The 18,375-nt window shown below is 37.9% G+C and overlaps 1 protein-coding gene across 8 annotated transcripts in view; it reads left to right on the top strand.

Moving 5' to 3' along the window:
- The window catches only part of GPHN (gephyrin), a 254,183-nt gene that overhangs the window by 234,606 nt on the left and 1,202 nt on the right, over positions 1-18,375 (top strand). For all 8 annotated transcript variants that reach the window (XM_088536554.1, XM_088536553.1, XM_088536550.1 and 5 more), the window contains 5 exons: positions 9,314-9,401; positions 11,453-11,526; positions 14,675-14,739; positions 15,640-15,743; positions 17,099-17,195. In XM_088536554.1, coding sequence (XP_088392680.1) covers positions 9,314-9,401; positions 11,453-11,526; positions 14,675-14,739; positions 15,640-15,743; positions 17,099-17,195 — 428 coding nt within the window. The remainder of the gene's footprint in view (positions 1-9,313; positions 9,402-11,452; positions 11,527-14,674; positions 14,740-15,639; positions 15,744-17,098; positions 17,196-18,375) is intronic.

Genomic DNA, 18,375 nt, shown 5'->3' with positions numbered 1-18,375 from the left:
TTGTTGTGTAATTACGATAATCAAGTTCAAACTGGAAATAAAGCAAAATTTTAATAGTCAAAGTAATTAGTCATTAGGAAACTGTAACAAATGCTTTGCTAGATACTAATTTCAAATCAAGATTGGATATTAATTTGAATGCAATCTGTAGTTCAAACAGAAGCAAGTTCTTGGAGACTCCCAAGCCCAGCCAAACAAAATTATCAAATTGGTTTCATCTAGTCTCAAATCATCTCTTAAATCTTATTTCCTATCCACAGTAAGTGTAACAAAGTTTTCAAGAGAATTTAATTATTTTTTATCTTATGTTGATGGGCAACATACAGCAGAATCACAAATATTGACAAAATTAGCTACGAACAAAGCAACAGCGATCTGTAAAGACAAAATGGCAATCAGAGCCTTGGCTACATTAATATGTTTAAAAAAAAAAAAAGTGAATTTGAACCTCTTTGGAAAAGGCAACAAGATCCTTTCAATTTTCTTACAATAAGTAAGGAAATGTGCTGGGTTGTTTACTCACACCTGTAGTTCCAGTCTGCCTTCTTGGAGAAGACCATTGTGAGAGCTGGAGTATTCTTGAGAGTTTAGGAACTTGCCAGAAAAGTTATTCATTTTTAAGACTACTGTTCTTAATGTATTTAACTGGACTAGAAGCCAGAAATTGGATGTCTTTTGTATATCCCTTCCTGAGATACAGTTACCTTACACCAAGAAATGAAGACCGACTTTGTCCTCTGGCAATGAGTAGACGAAATGATGACTGAAACCATTTTCAAAATGTGGCCATCCTAGGAAATCTGTCAGAGACATCTAAATTTATAACTTCAATAGTTTAGTATTTCTCTTTTAGTGTGAATGCATAGCAGTATTACATAATGAGTCCTCCCATCGTGTTCCATAATCAAACAACATCTGTGTGTGCTCAGAAAAGATCTTTGTAAAGACAGACTGCCGCTGTCATGTGCTTTTGCAGGATCAACTGAGCCTGGACTGGGTTTTGGGGATGGGAGGGTTGATTTACTTCTCCAAACAGCTGAAGAAGAAAGGGCTCAAGAACCCTTGCATAATGACTGTTCATGACTGGGTCCATTTTAACCTTGAACATTTTAAGTATGTGGGAGCAAAATGTTTTAATGGGGGCCTTCTCCAGAATTTTTCTAATTATCTGTGGTCCTCCTCCCAAAATCTCAGGATGTTTGACACACACCATTTTGCTTTGTCTGGAAGTCACGAGTGAAGAAGTTTCTCCGTAGTCTGCAAGAAAAGCTGAGCTACACTTCATGGGCATGCCCAGCTGGGCCTAAATGCTTCCATAACTTTATTTTTCATCCTTGTGAGAAACTTGTCTAAATAACAGAAATGTGTGCTCTTATACTCCCTTTCTGTCCTGTTGGCTGGTCTTATGGAAAGGAAGCATTTCCCATGATATTTTGAATATCCTGAGCCACTAAGGGGGACACAGCTGGGCACAGAGCATTCCTTTATCCCCACGAGCCTCTCTTCTTCCCTGGCTCTTTATTACACCCGTTCTGCTTCCTTTACCCTCAGGAAGCCAGATGTTTTTAAAGAAGAAGGGACACAGAGCTTCCAGAACACTGCGGAGACAGGCCTACCAGATTGGTGAGCACCATTTTAAAACGCGTGGGACGTTGAGGCACATGCATGCTCACAGGCAGGCTCAGCTAGATGTCTGTCAGGGCTGGATGCAGAGCTCTGGGTAGGGACTCTCCAGGGTTTGTTGTGAGGTTGCGAATGATATTTCGTTCTGTCCAGACAGATTTTAGATAACACAATCAGGTTCCATGTTTCTCTTTCTACTCCTTCTGTTCACTTAGTTTTAATAAAATATAGTTTACGTATAGAATTCGCATTATGTCTTAATAGGCAAAAATAGCTATCCTATTGCATCTGATATTTTGTTAAAAAAAAAAAAAAGTGTCTGCTTTAAGACATAGCTGATGACAAGGAAAGGTTTTAGAAGGCCTTTCCTATTTTCTCTTGGAGAGAGATTTTTTTTTCAAGTGACTTTTTTTTCAAGTCGTGAAAGGTGACACTTTTCAGAGAAAGCCTTTATTTTGAAGCATTTCCTGTTTATTGTGCTTCTACCTACAGTAGAGACATCCCTCCTGCAATTCAACAGCAGTTACACTGTTTACAATGAGGATGAATTTAGCTCTTGCACTCTTACATAAAACCGAAACTATAGCAAAATGATGATAAGCTTAGAAACTCTTTGATAACTATACCAGGCCATCACATGTCAGATTCTGTGATACTTGCTACTTTTTTAAGCATTTAGCACTAGTTATATGAATTGGAATATTTTACTTTCATTTCATACTTTACATGTGATGGATGCCAGTATAAGCCAGCACTGTTATATTCTTGCATAAGTGCTCTGAAAGAGAAATAACTGCAGCACTGTGTTTTCCCTTTCAACCTACGAGTGCAGTTACCTTTACTGATATGAGCAATTTGCTTGACATTGATTACTGTATTGTGTAGTGTAATCTTCAGTCAGGTTATTTCAACCCAAATGCAATTGCTGAATACTTTCCACTTCAAAAGTGCTTTTTTTAGTGAATCTATGTAGACTAAAAAGGAGAAATGCAATCAAACCAATGATCTTTACCACAGAATGCTCATCCAACTTCCTGGAAAAACTAAACAATGTCTGGTAAGTATTGGGAAAGAACTCCTAAGGTTCTTTGTCTTCAGCCAATAAAAGGGCCAGGGAAATGAACAGAAAAGAGCACTTCTCAGGTTCCCTCTTATATTCAGTGGATACACACTAGGCATGGTTTAGCATTAATATTGGTGGTGTCACAAGCCTCTAAGCATCATGCTTTTGTCTCCAGACACAGGAGAAATAAACACTGAGAACAGGTTGCCCTAAAAATAAACTGAATCCTTTGACCTTTCCATTTACTCCAAGGCAGACAAAACCAAAGTGCCCACTGAGTAGTACAGCAGCAGAGCACCTGAAGTCCACTGCCATCAAACCTTTGTTCCTGTGAAATATTCAGTTTCAATATTGAGGAAAAAAATCACCACAGTTCATAAGTAAATGCTTGCAGGTGAAAGTACTCAAGCAGCAGACAAGAATGTGATACCAGTAAAACCAGATCAAGACCCAGCTATCAGCAGCCTAATGCCTTCATAAGGGAATGTGCTAGTCAGTGCCTAAGTACCTGGCTTCTACAGTGTAAGGCCTTTTCCTGTTGTACTCTGACTGTTACCTTCATTTCTAACATCTCTAATCTTTTATCATTGTAGCATATATGCTCGGGGAGTCTTCCGAACAGTTCATGAAGACAGCAAAGACATTAGATAATTCTAATTCTCGTAGAAACTTCAACAGAAGAATTGAGCTCCAATTTTAAGATCATAAATGTGAATGTAAAAAAGATTGTTACGGAAAATAGTGTTCTTACTTGCAGCAGCATCAATCAAAATCAATCAAAAGGAGCAGAGAAAAGCAACAGAGACAGATTTGTTCATGTTGCTTATAGCCAAAAAAATACATGAATTTAAAAAACATTCATTCAAAAGCTACTATAAGTTTTCCATATTCATTTATTTTCATTCATTCAAAAGGTACTATAATTTTCTAGCATTACTCACAATCTAACCTGTTTTTTTAAAGGAGTGTTATTGCAGCTGTTCAAAGTGACACAGAAGGTAGAAGAAATGAGGAATGCCCATATATTCCTAGAAATATCAAAATCCGAACAGCTTCAGTAAGCTTTAGAAAAGCTTACTGGCCAAAACATTCAAAATACACTCTATATAAGTTGGTTTGCAGTTGGCTAAATCTAATATGACAATTGTTCATTATTCTGCATCCTACAAATTACCGATTTGCAAAACATTCTGCTCAGCCATGATGACAAAGTCCTAAGTAGATGACAGACTTGGTCTTTATGCGCAGCTGCATCCATCTATTGATTCTGAGATGTCACCTCAACTGAAGGAAGAAGTGAGGTTTAATCCTAAAGTGTCAAACCCATATGTGTCTTTCCTCAAACAAAAATGTTACTGAGCTTGATGAGATCTCTTTCTGAGTATGATGCGTATGGTTTGCTGATTTTTTTTTTTTTACCTCTATATTCTTTTTGTTTTGAAGGTATTTCATCATTTTTCTGACTTTGAACTAGAGACTTTGTGGAGATCTTTGCATATAAAGGGAATTCTGAACAGACCTTTGCATCTTTGTAAATATCTTTTCTTCTTCTGGGAGATATGTTTATCAGAGAATAGGCCTAAGACAACACAGAACTGGCATGAACCACTCTCCTCAGGTCATGTGGATGTGGCTTCTCTGGGCACCTGCAGACTCCGTGCAGCCTTTCAAATATTATAGTTGGCTGCTGTGGTTTAGAGGAGCAGCCGATCTGCTGTATTTTCTTTAGTGTGACTGGTATAGAAAAACAGCTAGCACCTCTGTTTTTGCTGTGCACCCCCATGTACACACACTAACCTTAGACACATCCAGGAGCTTAAAATTCCTCTGAATCTGCAGAATAGGAGGAGTACTTATTTCAACATATATTTTTCAAATAAAGCAACAGTGGTCAAGAAAGCTCTGCTTCTGTAGTCACAAAAGACACTTCTGCATGCATCTGGTGCATATATATCTTACTGTATCTCTGCCAAATATGTTTGTAAAGCACCTGTCACCATAAGTTTAAAGTGCTAATTGTAATGGTTTGCATGCATGACTTTTGCAAGTATTGAGGTTTATAAAAGCCTGGGCTGGTGCATAAGTTAGTAGTACAGTCACGAGTGTCTTTATTAGTCACTCAACAATAATAGCTCTACAGGCCAATGTACAATGATAAGGACAAGAAATAATTGTCAAATAATAAGGTTAATTTGAATGAATGCACTACTGTGGCAAAGAGCATGGTGGAAATGGTCCTGGAAATTGGTAATGAAATACTGATTTTGCTCTGTGATAATGACTTGGTAATTCATTCCTAGCTAAATGTTCCAGTTCAGTGTTATAGGGATCATTCATTTCATTGCAGAGTGGTAGGTGATGCTGTGTGCCATTTGTTCTTAATTTGTTTTCCAATCTAAATGATAAAACCGAACAGCTTAACTGGTTGTATCTCAAACTGCTGGTGTAAGGGGGTTGCATCACAGAAGAGGTTGCCAGTGTTATAACGGACACTAAAACACAACAGGATCAGCAGAAACAAATTAACAAAAAGTGATTTCTAATTGAAAGCAAGAGGAAAATATGCTAACATTTAGGATATTTTAAAATGGCCCTTTTACTGCGTAAAGAATTATTTGGTCTTGACAGAGATATAAAGAACAAAAAAAAAACCTCTTAAAATCTAGTGTCTATTCTGATGATGCTTTCAGGCTTTAAAGTTCCTATATATCTTTTCAGTTCAAAGAAAACTCAGTAATCAAGTGGTGCATAACTGTTTTCCACAAATTAGCCTGGATAATCAGAATTTTTGTGAACGTGGAAGGAGTTCCTGTTCTTGTATATTGCCATCCATCAAGCCTGCTCGTCAAATTAATAAAACCAAATGGCCTATCAACTGCAATGTGTGCATCTGCTTACTGGATTCTATACTTGCTGCTGCCAGCTTAAAACGTGACACCATCAGTCTAATTTCCAAATCATATTTTTCATTCTGCTCTATAGAACAGAATGAAGAAGGTCAGGAAATAGAGGTAGTAAAATGGATACTGTGTGTATCAAACTGGCACACATAGCAGAGAATATCAAGATACCCTTAAAAGCATATGGCCTCTTTATGCACAGCATTATGTCTGCAGCTTCAAAATAATCCACGCAATGCTTGTATGGACACAATATGTTGGACGTGAGGATTTCTAATATTGAGAGAAAGTTTGGATTTGGGTTTAACTGCCTATTTGAACAGTTTCATAAAGTGTGTGTACTCCTTATACAGCAGATTTTCATAGTTTTATTTACAGAAAAGGCTATGATGTAGTCTGGAACTGACAGAAAAAAAAAATTAACCAATGTTGCGCATGTTAGAAAAGCACACTTTCTTCCCTTGCACAATGTCATTCTGACTTTGAAAACCACCAAATGAAACAGAGTAATTTTGCCTTGTAGAAATGAGACTTCCCATCAAAATCTCCTTTACCTTGTTTAAAATGTTCACCGTTATATTTGAACACCTATTATGGTTCTGTCTGTGAAGAAAAAAATCCCAGATGAGTATAATCACAAGACCTTTGTAAGGATTTGTCATGGTAAATCAGACATTAGGTCTAGTAAATCCAGTCTCCTGCCCCGAGCCCCAGTGGCCAGGATTTCAGAATAAAGCCTCAGTTTTGTACGTGCCTAGACACCAAGTGTTATTTCTCAGCTTCATGGTGATTTGTCATAGACCTTTTGTCCTGTTATGCTCAGATGCCAACATTATTTTGTGTGTTCCCTCAGAATGCTAATAGTCTTCAGATATTCATTCCCTTTCCCTGTTAGTCCCAGGGAGAAGCTGCTCATTGTCATGCAGCAAATGAAACAAGAAGTAATATCTGTTTTCTGATTATATCAAGTAGGTGATTATATGCATTTTGAATGTTAACTCTTCACCTAAAATCTACTGAAAGAAAGGAAAATGTTTGCTGCTCTGTTGATTGAAGATTACAGTAGCTGATTTGTATTGGGAAAATGCTTTGTACTAATAGCAGAATAAGTTAAATTACCAGCCTCAAGTAGGTAGTAGAGTATAATGTATATAAGGTATAGCATAGAGAAATAATTAGATAGGCTTGAGTGACAGAAGGAGGTGTGCCAGATATGGCAAAAGAGAAAAGCCTTTGCAAAGACAAGGAATGTTATTCTGGGGTGGAGGGGAAGCCTCTTTTCTTGAGAATAGCAACACAGCTAGCATAAACATTCAGTTTCTAATAGTAAGTATTATTTTCATCCTATCTTTCATTCTGTAGGAATTGAAAGCATATTGCAACTATCTAAAGAGCATATGCAGTGCTATAGATTGGATAATGTTTCAGTGGTATGATTTTTAAATATCTTACATTATACGTTTGGTAAAGAGAGAGATACATTATATAGGTCATCCTACTGAAAATATTAACACACCAAGGTAATCTTCAACTCCCAACATGGCATATAACAAATAAATTATCTGTATTAATTAAATGAGAAACTGTTCCAGTGGTATGCTAATATAAAACAGTTAAAAAAGAGTGACTTACTGCCCTCAGAAACAAAGTTGTGAATTCAGCCTTCCCCTGGTTTGAGTTTTGTTCTTTTATTCTTTTATTTTTGGTAAGTAATTTTACTATATATATAATAAACAAAAGCACTTACATTTCTTTAGGTAACTTAACAATGAATTACAGTCTCATTTGCTTTTTAATGTTCTTTCTATCATTCTCAAACAACAACCAAAGACAAACTTGGTAATCCAGAATTAGGATATCCTCAAGCAGGTGGTCTTGCTACCTAGGAATAACTTTTATATATTTAAGTCAGATAAAATGAAACAGCCTGAGAGCAAGCTCCAAATGAAGATCCTCAATTACATCACCACCCAGTGAGAAAAATATACTGGTAGCAGTCTTGGTCTAGTACTGTCAGCATGAGTATCTGGCTCTTGAAGCCTTTGGGCGACCTATATCCAGCTGTGTAATGAATGTATGCTGCTTGCTACACTCATTGGCAAGGATTTAGGAATACCTGAATGCTGGGAGAGTTTTTCTAGGACAATCTTAATAATAATCTTAAGCCACATCTTATTAGATACAGACCACTACTTAGTGCATCAATATCAAGCAATTAAGATGTTAACAGTGTCCAAGAACAGAGTTGCTTCTTTCTTCTTGCCTTCAAAAACTTGTAAAACCTTGTGCTGATTTTTGGATAAAATTTTCTTGATAATTCAGAAGGGACAGCTGAGAAAATGTGTCTGTTCTCCAAAAAACAGAAGGTGAGACTGTTTTGCCTGTATTTTAAATTTTCCCCCCAAATTGAGTTCAGCCATTCAGTATAGGCCACTTAGAGTATCCAAGAAACTCATTACCCTGAATAATTTGCTCGTTAAGACTTTACTGAAATCATAAAGGCACATGTCACAATCCGCACAGCCACTGCTTCCTTAAAAAGAATGACAATATTTAGTTAATTTAATTATTTAATTAGAGCCTGCAGCCTCCATCATGGCACTAGCAATCTGCTCCTCCTTCTGCTTCAGTTTGTTGCCTACTTGTTATAAAGCAATATGACCTAAAGAGTGCAGGTAACCTCAACCAAAACGGAGGAATCTTGCAGGAAAAGCACGCCGCGTGATACCAAAGAACATGCTGCATCAGCCACTGGCAATAGGACAGAATACATATAAATACATACGTTATTTCCAATTCCAAGAAGGAATACGGCCCCATGAAGAAAGACTTGAAGATCTTTAGGAAAAAAGATATTGTTGAAGGAATATGGCATATAGTCATATAAATTAATCAGCTTATGGTCAGTTCACAAATGTTAAAAACACTATATGTATTTAGTATCTTGCAAGATCCTTTCACCTTCTCATGCAGCTTTTCTTATCAAGTTTCTTCAGTGCATGCTTTTAGGTTAACACTACTGTTAGGTAGATGATGACTGCTTCAAAATTGTAATTCTAGTGTAGGTTAAAAAAAAAAAGTCACAGTGAAATATACCCAATTTCTATCCTCCTCCTTCCCAGAGTTATACTTTTTGCATGAGGGAGCATCACAACTACTATTGCACTGTTTCTTGTGTTTTTCCAAGATGAAGAGGATGTACAGCTGGCTTGGCTGCAGAGTCCTCTAATGGAAGAGATAAAGGGTTTGCTCTCACTTTTCACTGATGGAAGCTTTCAGTGGAGTCTGACCCCCATTTTTGCACATTTCCAATAAGTTAAATAGCACTTCAGTCTGCTTGGTGTCAAAGAACTTCCCTGGGCTGGGCCCCCTTAGGTAGCCCTGTCAGTTCATCTCATGATATATGTTGCTATCTACTCTGCAAGTCACACACTTTCATGCACCTGTATTGCTACTCTTTGGTTCCAGTATAAAACATCCCACTGTTCCTGTCAAGAAGATCTTAGAGCAAAGGATGTCAGACTGTGTGGTATTCACTTAATGGGTTTGCAGTTCTTGAGCGTAACAGAGCAGTGTGAAGGAAAAGATCCTGTATTATTGTAGAGTTCTAAGTGTTTACTATATGTGGGTATATATATGTCTGTGTGGGTGCGTGTATACACACAGACACATACTGTAATTCATAACTGTACCACTCATGTACTTGCCTTTTTTTTTTTCCCTGTAGCCCGGATGATTTACTGAATGCACTGAATGAGGGTATCAGCCGCGCCGACGTGATCATTACATCAGGAGGTGTATCTATGGGAGAAAAGGTATGCTAAATTTGTCTACAGCTTGCTAGAATATGTAAGAATTTCAAGCCAGAGTCCATCATCACAGCTACTACCTTTGTATTAATGCTTATTAAAAAGAGATCTTACTTTTTAATTTAAGAAGTGACTCTGAGTTAATTTTTAAAAGTCTTCAATGCCATCCTCATTTCCGTTGCACAGTAGAAAAACAGGAGAACATGGAAGAATCCAGTTCTTGATGTGAATGCTTTGCAGATGTGTTTTTTGTTTAAGGAACAAATTTTGTAGTTGTGGTGACAAAGGTATTTGGTTAATAGCACATGAAAGCAACAGACTTCTTTTTACTCTCAGAGTAGGTTAAATGAAGATAAACTAAAGCTACTTTGAAAGTACTATGAGGAGCAACTGAGTATATAAATGGTTCTCTCTTACTCAGCAGATCTGTTTGCTGAATGTGCTAGGGCTATATCTGTTACAGAAATAGTTTTATCACATTTTACTCCTGCCTACAGAGGCAATGCCTACGAGACGCAGTGAGCTGATATATTTGCCTTTTGAATCATTAACAGAATTGTTGATTGAATTCCCGTTGGTAATCCCTGTGACAAATCATCAAAGAAAATAGGGATACACAGATGCTGGTGGGGCGTAAATGAACCTGCAGGACATTTATTAATCATGACTTATGCGAAGGAAAACTCAGATTACTTTTTGATCCCAAGCTGAATCTGTGAGTTTGGCAGGTAAAAGAAACATCTCTCCTTTTATAACTAACAGATACTAAAGACAGTCACTAGAAGATGACAAGCATGAGCGCTGTTTTTGTCCCTTTTCTGAGTAGAAAACATTGTTGGATATATCATGAAAATAGATAACTAGTTAAACCAATGACGAACACTTTCAATTCCTCTAATATCCTTGGTGTTACTAGAAAAATAATAAGGATAAGTGCTGGTGCTTAGTTTGGGGAGGTGGTGATGAAGTACAGACACTGGATCACTAGGAAGCGAGTAGACTGCTGAATTGTCAAACAGGCATTTATGCATTTTGGCTAAATCCGAGGCTTTATAAGTAGACTCTGTATTCCACTGGCAGTTCTCCTTCTGAGCTTTCAACACTTCTAGTGAAATATCCTTGAACATGCAAATATTAAAAAGCAAATAAAAAGGGGGTTACTACACTGCATCACTACAATCAATAGGTAAGCATTTAAATTTATGGTGGTCCAATAATAGCGATACTTTTCAAGTATTCGAACAACAACAAAAAAAGAACGGGGATGGATGGGAAAACTGCAAAGGAGCTTCGGATACAGTGTTCTGAGAGTCTCTCTTGGGAGATGATTATTATGCTCTGTCTTAAGTCTCACTAAACACAGCAGACAGGATACTACATCTTGGTAGTACTCGAGCATAGCAATTTTTAGTAAAGATGAAAACGTAAGTCCAGTTTGGGGGTTTTTAACAGTTGGATCGATTGTTTTCAAGCAGGACATTTCACTGGAATGTGCAAGCCACCCACAGTTTTTCTGTTCTAAGAAACTTAGGACAGTTAAACCCAACCACTGTTAGATCATGTCCTCCAAAAATTACAATAATAAGAGTATCCTATAAAATTCTGTTTTTAACAGCAGAACCTAAATTTCAAAAGCTATAGGAGATCTCTAACTTTGTACAGATTGCTTCTTTGGTAAAAGATAAATAACTTGATGATTTTAAGTCTTAACTTTGAATTATAAAGGTTTTTTTCCTCCTCTTTGGCATAACCAATATTTTAGGAATAGGTAATTGTGGGGAACTTTAAGATTCTGATGCTGCAGTTAAATTTATGTATGTTACTGTGTCCTCATGGAGACAGGTTTGGCACTTAAAATGAATCTGCTATTTACGTCTTTTTTTTTTTTTTTGAAAATATTTTTTTCAAATACTGGAAATTCCCCACTGGACTATAGCACTTTCAGGATTTGACAAGTCTTTCCTCTCTACTTGATATTAATTGATTGCTTTGAATACTTAAATGGTGTAAGACACTTTGATGTTACTTAATCAGTTTTCTCTTTCCATTTTAAACAGGATTATCTTAAACAGGTGCTGGACATCGATCTTCACGCACAGATTCACTTTGGCAGAGTTTTTATGAAACCAGGGTAAGAAATCTTTTTAATTAAGTAGCATCAGTGGAGTCTATTTTCTGGCCGAATATGCTATATAATGTTTCAGTGGATACCAGGCTTTAAAATGCACTGTAAATCTCACACATGCACATATATAAAACCACATATGCATAGTTGGATATAAATAGACGTATAGAGAGATATAGGGAAATAATTACTCTTATTCAGAATAATCTTGGATCTTTGTAGGTAAAACTAACTTGAACAGAGGGATGACTTTTGATCAGTAATAGATATCTTTCTGATAACTGTTGCAAATCAGAGGGGAGGAAAATCGTCATACTGCAGACACATCCACAATCCTGGCTATGATCACTGAGCTCAGACACTGACAAGTAACAGGGAATTATAAAGACATTTAAGTGCTGATTTGACAAGCATTTTGTTTCACTTCAAAGTTTACATAACTCAAATTGATGTAAACAAGCAATTTCTTGAGAAAGGTGGAATGACAAATAATTTATAAGGTTTTTTTTAATTATTATTTGACTTGTTAAACACAAGGATTTTATAGGAAACTCAATGTTTTGTGCTTGGTTTATCTCAGAAAACAGTGCTTCGGTATTGGTTTGCTGTAGCACGGCTAATTAATCTGTCAAGGCATGTGCTTTGTGGAGACAATAAAGATTACATCTAATGAGAATAGTGACTTCTTTTTCACAAATACAGGAGGGGAGAGTTTCCACAGCCCTGTCTCACTCTGTCTCATGTTGCGCAGTCCAATAACTGAACCCCGAATGCAACTTGAAAGTGATTCCCTCTAGCCCATAGTAGTTCCCATGGCGGAGAGCAGAAAATGGGTGTTTTCTGGGGAAACAGACCAAGGCTCTGAGTAGCTGTGGATGCACCCCAGGAAAGGGCTGCCTGAGCACTGGCGCTTGTGCTGCGGCTCCCACCACCTCCTGTCTGTGAAGGGAACAGGGGAGCTGCAGAAACGTTCCCTCCCGCGTGGGCCCTGCGCAGCCCAGCGCTAGAAGTTGTTCTGCTGCTGCCATCGGTGTAGGGAAGTCCCAGAGCTGGGGCCTGCAGTCCAGATTCTAACGCTGCCAAAATGGATAACCTGATGGAGGAAATTCAGAGCATTACGTTCTGGTTCTGGCTTATCTGAAAGCTAAGGGAACGCCTTCTTCTGGTGATCCTCCTGCAGACTTGGAACAGCAAGCTCCTAACAACTATCCATACAAACCTTGAGAAACCTTGTTTTTCTCAGGTACACCATTTTTATTTTAGGCCATTGGAAAGATTTCTCACTATTATAAAAACATTTGGTCATCTAAGCTCACTGAGAACTTAAGCACCCTCATTTTCTTTGACTGTACTACAGGAGCAAATACTCTGTCTCATGTGTTAGTTTATTAAGGTTATTATTATATTACACTTTTATTATATCTTATTTTATTATGTTCTTAAAAGACCTTAGATTTTACTAGAGCTTTGATTGCTATATTAGGAAAAATCACCAAGGATAAGTTCCAATAGCCAAGCAAGATCAGAATTTGGTTTGTGTGCCTGTGTTTTGATAAGCCGTATCAGTGCAGTGTGATTCCTGGGATTTACCATTCCTCCACTTGATCTGAAAGCTGCTGAACTAATGCAGGATGATAGCCTATCAAGGAGCAATGTCAGAGTGAAGTACTAGAAGACAGTACCAGTAATTCTGTAGAAAATTCATAGGGGAATTCAGAGTTTCGGGTAAATATGAATTAGCACTTACATTTGTCATACCTCAGTTTGTGAACTGGATATAGCATGCTGTAGTTTGGAGGTCCAGCTCACAGTTCTCATCATTTTAACACAGACACTTCAAACACCAGCTGTGCCTGGTAAAATATGATCTTGATTAGTCCTAGCAGATAGAAAATTAAATAGTAATGATGACAAGTGTGATGTATCTGCTAAGTATTCCAGACCAGGGGATAGTCATTTGCTCGAGATGAAACTGAGGAACTCAGTCTAATCATTGCTCCCATGAGGTATCCTTTAATGTCTAAAATAATGAAAAGTTTTAAAAGGTGCATAGAAAATATTTTTAATGGATAAGTCCCTTTTTTTAGACAGCTATATTCCTATCACAGCACTGCCCTGTTTGTATAACTAATAGCTGGGATAACTAAAGACTTAAAGCACTAAAGACCGCCCCAGAGAGGCTCTGGAAGAGAGGGAGAGCTCTTCCCTCATACACCGAGGTCTTCCCTGGCAGCAGCTCTGAGTCTGTCCTCTGCAGGAGATCCAGCAGGAGCCACTGGCGCTTCTGAAATACTGCGCGAGTGTCACTGCTGCTGTAGACACTGCAGTAAGGGAGGATAAAGTCTCTATATGCTGCAAAAAAAAACTTTAGAGAACCCTATATTAAAAAAAAATAAATGGAACTGTATAATTTTGATACTACCCCTCTCAGCTTCTAGCACAAAGACAACATTTGTATTTTGGAGCATTAGTTTGTCTGCTGTTAGTGATGTTTCCTCATCAGAAGCAAGATCCTCAGCTTGCAACTTCACAATTGAATACCAAGAAAAACTAGTTGTTCTGTCAGGTAATCACAAGCAGAGGATTATGGCTCCAGTATGGAATAAGCAGCAGGTGCTCGTGAGCTGCCAAGAAAGAGAGATCCTGTTTTGTTTTGCTTTGTTTACAAATCCTTTAAATAAAATGAGCTTAAACACAGGTAGAAAATATCTGAGCTAGTCACAGAGCAGTTTATAAATAGAATGATAGGTGATTATTTTGTCTAAGCTCTGCAAGAAAAGCATTTATGATAATAAGAATAAAAGTAACTGAGAGTTATGGGGTTATGTGTCAAGGAGATGCGAGAGAAGTTGTGATGCGAAAAAAGAAAGGGCAGGATATGAAGGGAGAAGAGAGATAAATAATGCTGGAGATAAGAGAAGATGCCCTGGATATGAATATCAACTTTCTAAATTCCTCAGCGCAATCTAGGATAATTGTGATGCTGCAATCCATGAGTAGAGAAGGCAATGAGGATAAAAAAAAAGAAAAAAGGAAAGCAATAAACTCCACATTATGTAATGTGTGAAAAAAATGCCTTGAGTTTACCTGTGCACTAAAAGGTATGTTCAGTCAAAGTCCAATGTAGATACTAAATAGTTTTCTTTTTCCATAGCCTGCCCACAACTTTTGCAACTCTGGATATTGATGGTGTAAGAAAAATAATCTTCGCACTCCCGGGTAAGACATTTTGGGATGATTTTTGTTTCTATGCCCAGATAACAGCAAACATGATAAAACAGTGGCATTTCACAATGCCCATGCCTGGGACTGGCACCCCTAGGATGGGAAGCAGTAAGATTTTCCCACAAATTTCTAAAGGAGAGTGATGCACTAAAGATTTCTTACCCCATCCTGAGCATTGCTGTATTATAGGGTGTAGATTTTTTTCCATCAATTTTCCACCAATTTCCTTCTTTTTGTAAATGATACTATAGAGCAGGGTTTTTCTGCAATTTCCTCCTCCTTCCAAATAGGTACACTGTGCAGGCAGGTCAGTATGTCCCTCCTGAAGTACTGAAAATGGAGACAAAACAGAGAATCCAAGAAGGTTTGGGTTTTTTTTGTTTTTTGGGGTTTTTTTTTTCAGAATTAAGGGGTTTTTTAAATCCCGCTCGCTCTGTTGAGCCAAGAGAGGGCAGTGTTGCTTCAGCTCCTGAGCACGGGGTCGCTTTGAAAAGGCACTGGCTTCAGAGCAGCTGTTTGTGGGGACTCTGGCCACAAGCCTCCCACTTCCTAAGCCAGGAGGGTCCTTTTTTCTTCATATTGCCCTGGATTTGTTTGGTTTTCTGACTACACGAGGGCTCCTGTTCCTGATAATCTGGTGTTTTTTAGGTCTCCAGTGTTTTTCCTCTCTTGTGTTGGTTGTTGTGCTTTGTTTGAGGAGATAGATGAACGGAGCATCACGTAGCTCTGAGCAGTTGCACATTGTCACATCCCACTGCAGGCTTAGGTGCCACGTGGCCTGCACCAAGCAGGAAAACCTTTTCTGACTCCTTTAGAGTGTAATTGTTAGAAAAACCCACCATTTCCTTGGGCATCGTGTGAGGGAGTCACCTCCAACTGCTCTTTGCTCAACAGGCAACCCTGTGTCCGCTGTTGTCACCTGCAATCTCTTCGTCGTTCCTGCACTGAGGAAAATGCAGGGTATCCTGGATCCTCGGCCCACCATTATCAAAGCCAGGGTAAGAAACAGGGGCTGTACTTAAAAACTTTTGTCCTGGTGTTGAATAAAACATCAGGACAATGTCATGGTTGGACCTGATCTTGAAGGTCTTTTCCAACCCTAGTGATTCTGTACTGATTCCATGATGCTGAAGATTTCTGTTTGAGCTCTGAAAAGCTGTCCCCTTTGGGGAATCTCAACCTCAGGCCAATTTTGACAAGTGGAAAGAAGTTCACAGTAAAGAAAAGTGCATTCTGGGTCTCGGTTAATGTTAATATTCAGTCCCATAATTTCTGACAGTTAGATGGCGAGCTAATGACCCAAGATGTACATGTACCCAGGCAGCAATCTTCTGATCAGTCAGGCAGGACACTTTGCTGTATAAAAGTCCTGTGGCAAAGAATATGCAGCGTGCCTAAATATCTAGGGAATACCAGGAGAGTCAGGTAGTTCTGCATGACCAGGTAGGAACTATAAACTTCTAAACTTGTGCTTGTGCCAGTTCTTGAGCTGACTGTTTGATGGAGGAATCCACATGATCCCCACTCCAAGCAACACAAGTCCCTTATGCTATTCATTCTACCCGGAGAAGAAATCCTGGATATACCAAAAGTATTTCTTGTAGTTTCAAGGCATGTTGTTGTAATGTTATTTTCCTAGTTTTCTTTCAAGAAAAGTACCAAAGAACAGACCTCCTGTTACAATTTTCCTACCATTCTTGGCTGTACTCACACTTCTGTCTTACTGCTTGTCCCTTGTGTCTCTCTTTCACACTTCTTCAGCAGTCAAAATTCTTCTTTATCTCACAGCTAAAATATTCTAAAACAGACAGTGACTGACAGTGTTTCAGTCTTGGTGCTGCCCAGTATGACCCTCACTTTTGTATGAATTTTCATATATGCTTCCCATAAATCTCAGTATAAGCCACTGCACATATTTCTTTTCATTTCAAGGGCTGAGCATTTCCCTTCTGTCCAGGCTAGCAGGGTTTTGAAAGTGAATAAAAGTTTTATCTTTTTGCAAGTGTCATCCTGAGACCAGAAACTATAAAGCTTTTGTTTCAGAGAGATATAGTCTTTAAACTCTCAGAAAAGAGACTTTAGAATTTTCAACTTAACCCTTGCACTCTCCAACATATTCTTTGATATTATAATATCAAAATTAAAATTCCCTTAAATACTACAATCTCTTCCTCCTAGAGCCTCTGACCTTGTCCTCCACACTCTCTGACCTTGAAATATAAAAGAAAAAACTGTTGAGAAAAAAAAATAAATATATAATAAACAGATAATGTAATAATAACAATAATAATTCCATTATATTAGTAAAATGCAAATGCATGACATCTTCATCCTTTCTTTGCTTCTTCTACAGTTATCATGTGATGTAAAATTGGACCCCCGCCCAGAATACCATCGGTGCATACTGACTTGGCATCACCAAGAACCACTACCTTGGGCACAGAGTACAGGTTAGTCCTCAGTCACATCGACAAACTCTTCCACCTTCCTGCACAAATGCTTTCAAGCAACCAAGCACATGCACATGTATTTTCATACATGCTTCTTTAGACAGACTGATTCACTGACAAACTTGTGCACCCGCATACACGTACAGTAGCATAAAACTTACCCATGATATGACTCACCAACTTAATCATTAAAGCTCTACCTGGATAACTTGCCTTTATATTCACCCACACAAAAACACATCTGTATGCCTGCCTAGGTACACACACTCCTTTTTACACGCTTTCATCCAGGCTTATTTGCACTCACGCACAGGCACGTTTGCTTACTTTTACTCTTGCGCAGGTACTAAACAAACACAAGTTGGGGCCCAAGTAAGAACAATTCAAATAAGTGCAATTCTATCTGAACTGGAAAAGTATAAGAAATAGCAGAGGCAATGTCTGTTCTTTTAAGTACATTAAGTTCTTTATTAGTTGTGTTTGCCATCTAGAGATACTTCTGGATACTCAGCTGCAGTTGAGGTAAATAATATTTTGAGTACTTTTTCCACCTGCATGCTGCTACAAGATTGACTGTGATTGCTCAAGATATTCAGGACCTTAAACCACTAATTGACTTTTGGACACATCCAGATTGTTCAATACAAGGCATTACAAGCAAGTCTTCATAGAAGACATGTTGGCCCAACATGCATCTTGCTGTTGACGTAGACAAAATTCTTACCATTGATATGCAAGGTCCTTCAATCTCTGGTATTTCGCAGTTGTGATTCAAAGTGTTATCTTTACTTAGAAATGTTCAACTCATTTTTTGTCTTGTGCACCATTCTTTTCTTTACTCAGTCAAGATCGTCTGGAATGATTTCCTTGTCAATATAAAAGTTAGAAAACCAACAAAGGCCATTACTTTTTTATTGCATTTTCATTTTTTGTCAGTACTACTAAGATGATATTGTTTATCCTCGGGACCTGTTATAAAGCACAATGTCCCAAAGAAATCCAATCTTTTAACTGGTGCATTAAAAAATATTCTACCTTGTCCTGGGTTTTGCTTTTGTACAGTCTGAATTAAATGTACAAATTGAAAAATAAACTATTTTTGATAAGATTAGAAATTCCAATGGAAAAACAATTTACTATGCAAAGATATAGAAGCATGGACAAAAGTCTGAGTGGGGAA

This window comes from Tinamus guttatus, unplaced genomic scaffold (genome assembly GCF_059628265.1).
Source record: "Tinamus guttatus ecotype Peru unplaced genomic scaffold, ASM5962826v1 Tinamus_guttatus_pri_ptg000676l, whole genome shotgun sequence".
In the NCBI taxonomy this organism is placed as follows: Eukaryota; Metazoa; Chordata; class Aves; order Tinamiformes; family Tinamidae; genus Tinamus; species Tinamus guttatus.
The sequence above is the reverse complement of the archived record's forward strand: the minus strand, read 5'-3'. Positions and strand labels throughout refer to the sequence as shown.